This window comes from Condylura cristata, unplaced genomic scaffold, assembly GCF_000260355.1.
Source record: "Condylura cristata isolate star-nosed mole 26May11 unplaced genomic scaffold, ConCri1.0 scaffold00011, whole genome shotgun sequence".
NCBI classification, from domain to species: Eukaryota; Metazoa; Chordata; class Mammalia; order Eulipotyphla; family Talpidae; genus Condylura; species Condylura cristata.
In genome coordinates, this window is record NW_004567112.1 from 41,820,871 (window position 1) to 41,828,781 (window position 7,911).

The window sequence follows — 7,911 nt, forward strand, 5'->3', positions numbered from 1 at the left end:
GCATGTAGCTTCCCAGTTTTCCCAGCACCACTTGCTGAACAAATTTTCTTTGTTCCATTGTATCTTCTTTGCTCCTTTGTCAAAAATTAGGTGTGCATAAACTTTGGGAGACTTTTTTTTGTTTGTTTTTTTAAAAAAAAGATTTATTCATTTATTCATACAGAACTGGGGTACAGGCGCAGGGGTGGTGAGTGGATTCACAAGAGGACAGTGTGGAGAATAGAACAGGCAGATTGACAAAGTGCACTGCTGAGGGGAGCAGCGCAGGTGGGTCAAAAGAGGTCCGCCACACCCTGGCCAGAGTCAAACTCCTGCTGTGGTGACTTTAGAGTGCTTCATAATGCAGTGCTTTAACCCATTGTGTCACCTGATTCCTGGCTTTTTTTTTAAGATTTATTTATGCATACAGAACTGGGGTACGGGCCAGAGGTTGCAAGGCTGGTGAGAGGATTCACCATAGACAGAGTGGGGAGGAGAACAGACTGACTGATGAAGTTCACTGCTAAAGGGAGCAGCGGGTGGATCAGAAGAAGTCTGTCATGCCATGTGGGTCACCTCCGGGTTGGGGATCAAACTCATGTTAAAGTGGCTTTAGCTTATTAGTGCTGTGCTTTAACCTGCTGTACCACCAGGAGGCCAGGAGGGCTCCCCCCCCCTTTTTTTTTTTAATTGGAATTTTTACTTTCTTATTGAGTTTTGTAAATCATGGATATTAATTCCTTATCATATGTGTAAGACATACAGCTGGCCGATCCTCAAATGAGAAAAAAAAAAACAAAAAACAAAAAGATAAAATAAAATTCACTTATGAGGGAAATGCAAATCAAAACCACAGTGAAATATTCTCACATCTGTGAGAATGGCCCATTATCAATAAAAGGAGATACAGCAAATGTTGGCAAGAATGTGGAGAAAAAAGAAACTCGTGTATACTTTGGTGGGAATGTAATTCTGTATAGTCCCTATGGTGGAATATGGAGCTCTTTCCAAATATTCAAAATAAATCCACCACATAGCCCAGTAATTCCATTCTGACTTCTCTACCCAAAGAATACAGAGGCAGTAATTCTAAAGGAATGTGCAGTCCATTGGGCATTGCAGCAATAGCTAAGCTGGGAACAATCTAGTACCCCAAAATAGATGGGTAGATCAAGAGGTGTTATTTATACAGAATGGAATACTAGTCAGCTGTTTAGAAAGATAGACTCTTGCTAGTTGTGACAACATGGTTGGAGCTGGAAGGGATTGTCCTATGAAAAATAAGTCTGAAGGAGAAAAAGGAATGATGCTGCTACTTATGTGTGGAACATAGGGAAAAAAAGGTCAGATAAAGGTCAGATAAAGCTAGAAATCTGGCTGTAGAACTGAGGCTACCAGAGTAGAAGGAACAGGAGAGAGCACAGTGAGCTGTAGTGGAGAACTATGGGTGCCTGGCTATCGGTAGGGTAAAGGAATAATACCCAAATAGGGAGGTTATGCTCCTAACACACGCAAAACATTATAAACCAATGGTAACTCAATTTAAGAAAAGGTAAAATACATACAAGTTTGTTCTGAGGAAACCAAAGATAAAAAGTTTCACAAATTGGGCCCTCCTTGGTGGAACAACAGTTTAGGACACAGTCTGCAATCCTGCCAGAGCTGCGAGTCTGGGGGTTACCCACATGGCACCGCAGACCTGTCCTGACCCACCTGCTGCTCCCCTCAACAGTATACTTTGTCGGCCTGTTCTGTTCCCCACTCTCTCTGGTAAAGCGTCTCACTGCCCCCGCACCTCTGGCTTGTACCCCAGTTCTGTATGCATAAATAAATGAATCTTAAAAAAAAAAAGTTACACAAATTTCCCAGAGTCTTATAATCTCTATTTGGGGTGCCAGAATTCAATTTTAGCGCTGCATTGCTCAGCAGTACAGGGTCTTTCTATTGCATGACACTACCTCTAATGTAGTAGGTTTCCCATTCCACAAAATGAAAATTGACAAACACACACACACACCTCTACACCCCGTCCACATGTCAAACCTTCTAAAGTTACCAGATAAATGAGTAAATATTTTCAAGAGTATACATTATAGAGTAGCTCATATTCCCACCTTTTAAAAATATTTGTTATTTCCGTTATTACTTGTCTGTAGTCCTGAAGAAATTAATGTATTATATCATCTTAAACATGATTTGAATAATGCTCTTTTTAAAATTTCCACTTAAGGCCCTCCCTGGTGGTGCAGCGGGTTAAAGCACTACTGAGAAGCTAAAGCCACTTCCGCATGAGTTCGATTCCCGCCTGCCCCGGAGGTGACCACATGGCGCGGCAGACCTCTCCTGACCCGCCCGCTGCTCCCCTCAGCAGTGTGCTTCATACATCTGCCTGTTCTGCTCCCCACTCTGTCTCTGGTGAAGCCTCTCGCCACCCCTGAGCCTCTGGCCTGTACCCCAGTTCTGTATGTACAAATAAATAAATCTTTAAAAAAAAAAAATTTCCACTTAAGCTATAGCAATTTGTATTTTACTTTATTTTTCGAATATCCAATCCCTTGTGCTATAGAATGCAAAATGCTGCCAGCAAGTGTTTCGGGCACTTCCTCATTGGTTTTAGTCATGAAAAGAAGAGGTCAGTTGTGGCTTTACAAAGAAACTTAGTGTCCTGTTAAAGACAAAACAGTGCAAAAGTATATGGGTGGTTGTAAAGGATAGACTTATCTCTTCCAGTAGCATCACCAGCAAAAAGTACATGTCGCCTCTGGACAGCAGCAGTTCTTACTTTCTGTTGAGTCTTTTTTTTTTTTTTAATTATTTATGCATACAGAATTGGGCTATAAGCCAGAGGTGCATGGGTGGTGAGAGGATCACCAGAGACAGAGTGGGGAGCAGAACAGGCAGCTCGATGAAGTGCACTGCTGAGGGGAGCAGAAGGCGAGACAGGAGAGGTCTGCTGTGCCATGTGCATGGGTGGTCACCTTCATGCAGAGGATTGATCTAGCACTGAAGCAGCTTCAGCTAGCTTGTAGTGCTGTGCTCTAACTGTTGTGCTACCAGGGAGGGACCTTGAATCTTTTTTTCTCCTAACTGAGAAAAAAAATATCTTATTCCTAACTGAGTAAAATATTGGAACCAACAATGCAGTTACATGATAGACCATTACCTAGTTAGTAAACAACAGTCATTTATAAGCTACAGATCAATCACACTAGGGACAACACAGCTTTCAGGTACAAAGAAAGGAGACCCAAGAAAGGGAATTTAATAACTGAATTCAGTTGTTACTTGGGACTGAGTTTGTCATAGTGGAGCATTACTAAAGCTTTTATCAAAAATAACTGTGAAAATACGCAAAGGTAATAATTATTGACAGGTGTAATTGTGCAGAAATTTCATAGTGGTGTACTTGAGTTATTGATACCCCAGAAAGAGAATAAATTGTCCTGCATGATCATACTGCGTGTAGTTGCAGCAAAGGACTGCATATACCTCAGCATATTATTCTTAAGCCTTTATAATATATATATATACGTGTATGTGTGTGTATTTATATATGGGTTTTATATATATATGTCAGTTGAAGCAAATGAAAAGTGATGGGTAATGCTCATTGCAAGTGTTGAAAAACAAGGAAAGTGTCTGTAAAAATCCATGAGTTGAAAAAAATCTGGAACCCATAAAGGTAAGGAAACTAGTAGCTTTAATGCACAATGTAAACTCATCAAAGCAAGTTGCAAGTGGTTCCAAGAGAAGGGAAACCCTTCCCAGCCCTGAAACAAACAAAGAGGAGTTGTGGTTCAAGAAATGTTTTATGATAACCCAGTGCTGTTCTGAAGTGATAGACCCTGCAGTTTTCCAGTGTTTAAAAGTCAGATCTACAGACTTATTTACTTGGTTTTGGTTGTTTTTCATGAAACTTGAAATTTGTATTTCTTACTAGAGTTTTGTAGCAAAGGAATCATAGCTTCAAGTTGAGGCTGTATAAATTAAAAACCTTATTAAATACCTTTATCTTCATTTGCAATAATGGCTAATTTTTAAATAATTGCCTCAGTGACATGGAATAAAATCCCTGAAGTAAGAAGAACAGCATAAATCAAATGAAATATGGAAGATAGAGGCACAACAAAGGTTTTGTTTGGACAGATGTGTATTGCTGCTCTTTTTTTTTTTTTTTTGAAAGATTTATTTATTTATTCACATAGAGCTGGAGTGCAGGGGTGGTAAGAAAATTCACCAGAGACAGAATGGGGAGCAGAACAGGCAGACTGATGAAGTGCATTGCTGAGGGGAGCAGCAGGCTAGGCAGGAGATATCTGCCGCACCATGTGGATCATCTCTGGGGCCAGGTTTCGAACTCACACTAAAGCAGCTGCAGTTCGCTTGCAGTACTGTGCTTTAACCTGCTGCACCACCAGGACAGACCTATTGTTATTATTATTATTTTTTTTTTTGTATCAGCTATCCTTTTGGCTATCACTGATAATTCATTCATTGAAAGTCATGTATGTGTGGACATGTTTCCATTTTATTGAGTATATAGCTAGAGGTTACCTTATTGGGTCACATTTGTTTCTGTGCTTCCTTTTTGTGGTACTACCAGGATGTTCTCCAAAGTGATTATACCATTTTGCATTGTGACCAGCATATTGTGTTTATTTACAGACCCCAGAGGAACTGGAGGATGTTTCTGACCTGGAAGAGGATCATGAGGTCCGCAGTCACACCAGCATTCAGACAGAAGGGAAAACTGACCGGGTATGTCACCTCCCTTGAAAGAGAGCTGGAGACTGCATTGTCTTGTCAGCCCAGACAGTCTGTCATAGGTGCAACTCCCAGATCTTTTACTGATTGAGCAAAGCACAGAGCAAATCCTTAGAAGGCATCATAAGTTAGCAGCATAGTTAGTAGAATAGACCTTTACCAACTAGCAAACAAATACTACTGCCCAGCAAATCTGCCACATCAATTATAGAATGAAAGAGAACAGACTAGTGAATGCCACAGCAGTCAGAGAAAAGGTAGGAGAGTAAAAATTTCTTTTGTGTTTAAAAAGTAATTATTGTATAATATGGAAATTCACTCTAATAATATCCTATGACTGAATATCTCTTTTGTGAGTTTATTACAATTATGCTCTCATACCTCCAGTTTATGAGATAGCCAATGAGATCAGCTCAACTCTCTAGCCAAATTGCCCGAACATAACCAAGATCATATTTGAATAGATATAATTATCTCTCCTAGGTGTCTTATATCCCTAACACCCCGTATTCTTTGAACTTACATCTCTGTATTAAGGACCTATTCAACAGTTTAGTCTCATAGCCATAGGATTTTATCTTTATATTCTGTCCCACATTCTTGAAGTTTGCATCTATTGGGCTGAGAGTGCCTTTTGGCACATTTCCCAGGGACCATCAATTTGAGAAGATACTATAAAGTCTTGAAGTAGACTGTTTTTAGAATTCTTTGAAGGTGCATGTCACGCTCAATGAGAAAACCCTGATCACTTCACAAAACAAGTGGTTGGGGTTTCTTTTTGTTTGCTGCTATTACTAAGCAGTAAATGCCTTTTTGGTTCTTAGATTATGCAGACCCTGCTATATTTGAACTTGTACTAGAAGCAGTTTCAGGCAGTGTTAAGTAATGGAGTGACAGTTATTTATTATCATTTAACTTTCTGCATTTCAGTCCCAGTAGCTCTGTCTCAACATCATCTGTTATTGTTGTCATCCATGGCAAATGCCACTGGGCATTGTAAAGGTCTGTACCCAACAAATAATGATTTAGACTCCACTGTCAATGAGAATGAAATGTTAAAAGACCAATAGTGCATGCCTTGTGAAGTAGCAGAGGAACAGCAGTGGAAATTAGTGATTATCTTAATTATTAAACAAGAATACTCACTGGGCATGTGCCATTGTTGTATGTAGTGATCAGACATTTTACAGTGATGTGCATATGAGTTTGATAACAGGCTTATAGAGAACTCTTCAAAGAGGTCTTTGTTTATTTTGTCAATCCTACTAACAAGTGTAGACCAGATAATTTTTATCATAAAAACAAATTTGAAAATAGGTGTGAAAATAGACTGAATTTTAAACAACAAACAGAATTTTTTATTTCATGATTATAAGATTAATAGTGAAAGGTGTTTGAAGCTGTGATCTCTACTTATTGCACTCGACTTCATGAATGTAACATTAAAAGTAAAGTAAAGCACTTAAAATTTATAATTTCAAAAAAATACAATTTCAACTACATTTATATGATATTTCACCATGATAGTTATGCTACCATTTAAAAAGATACATTATTCAACATATTTAATGATAATCTAAAATTAAATTGTTCTGGGCTTGATCAGTAAGATTTGTCATATCTTTGATATATTTACTTAAGAACATACAGTTTGTAAATCTAGTCTGTTTTAAAAAATATTGTTAAGACCATTGAATCTATATAAGCTCTATAAATAGAAGTAAATTAGGACAGAAATAAGAACAGTTGCCTAGGTTACTGGGCACAACCTTAAAATGTCAATTCTATCAAGTGAATTGGAGCATATCAAATCTTAAAATACTAGAGGAGATTCTTGATGTAAAAATGAAGGCATGTACACTCCAGTTCCATGTTGGTAATATAGAACTTTCTCAGTGCTGCTTTTTAACATACAGTTAGCTGATAATCCTCCACATTGAGATTTTTTTAATGTCATTATTGGTGATTTATTTTAAAAATTGGAGCCATTTTAATAGACCGTATTTATTATTTGAATACACTCTCAACTCAAATTTATACTGAATTACCATACAGAATATGGAAAGACATGACCTCATTATCTTCTTCATGATACAATTTGGTTTAAGTTACTTGAAGAATAGCTTGGGTAAACCTGACTGAAATTACATTATTTGGCAGCATTACATTAGGCAGTGTATTTTCTCATTATTGTTCCTGTAATTTGAACTGGGTGTTCAGCAATCATATTGTCTATCTTTCTGGGTGATAATTCTCCTCCTCCCCACATCTTCAACATAAGGAGTCACTAGATTTGGGAACAACTTCCAATTTGTCCCACTTTTCCTGACCATTTCCATGCAGTCCCAAGATTAAACATCTGGTAGAAATGCACAACTGAAATAAAACCCTGCCCCCTGAGCTCTGCTCCATAGAGCTGGTGACCTCTAAGTTTTCTCTCTGCAAATGGCTTACCTGTGGCACATGCATCATTTTAACCACCAGGTTGACTTTAATTTCTAAATTCTGTACATGCAGTTATACAAGTCACAATATGGAAATCTTGTTTCCTCCCTTCCACAAATAACCATACAAAACACTTTGGTTTTACTCTCTAAATATTTTTTGAGCTTGTCTATTTTTTTCATCATCTCACTGTTGCTCCTATCCAAGAAAAATTGCACAGGATGGATATAAGTGTTAGAAATGAGGACTTGATTCATTATTAGTAATGCATTAATAATGAATATGTCAGAATTCAGTCTGAATTCAACTGTACTTGATCAACAGTAACAAAATTGCTAAAGATTTTCCAGAGCTGGTGGGAGGGAGACTTCAGGCCATTTGTTAATTAGCTTTACCCAAAGAAAAAGTGAATTTTAACTTCATGACAGTAGGTATTTTTATAACTTGGAGCAAAGGACCTCTCAAATGACTCACTCTCACAGTGAGGCTGAGAGATGGATCTGTATCATCTTTGCTGATTATATTTTGAAGAATGGCTTCCTAGTTTTTCAAATAGTCCTGTTTTGTATAAGCTTCAATGATCATTTAAAAATATTTATATCTCGGCCCTCCCTGGTGGCGCAGCCAGTTAAAACACAGCACTAAGAAGCTAACGCCACTTCCGCATGAGTTTGATCCCCGCCTGCCCCGGAGGTGACCACATGGCATCGCAGACCTCTCCTG

The 7,911-nt window shown here is 38.3% G+C and overlaps 1 protein-coding gene across 1 annotated transcript in view; it reads left to right on the top strand.

The window, feature by feature from the left end:
- The window catches only part of CTNNA3 (catenin (cadherin-associated protein), alpha 3), a 1,271,003-nt gene that overhangs the window by 1,143,618 nt on the left and 119,474 nt on the right, over nucleotides 1-7,911 (top strand). The window contains exon 14 of the mRNA XM_004680853.2: nucleotides 4,645-4,737. Within this exon, the coding sequence (XP_004680910.1) occupies nucleotides 4,645-4,737 (93 nt within the window). The remainder of the gene's footprint in view (nucleotides 1-4,644; nucleotides 4,738-7,911) is intronic.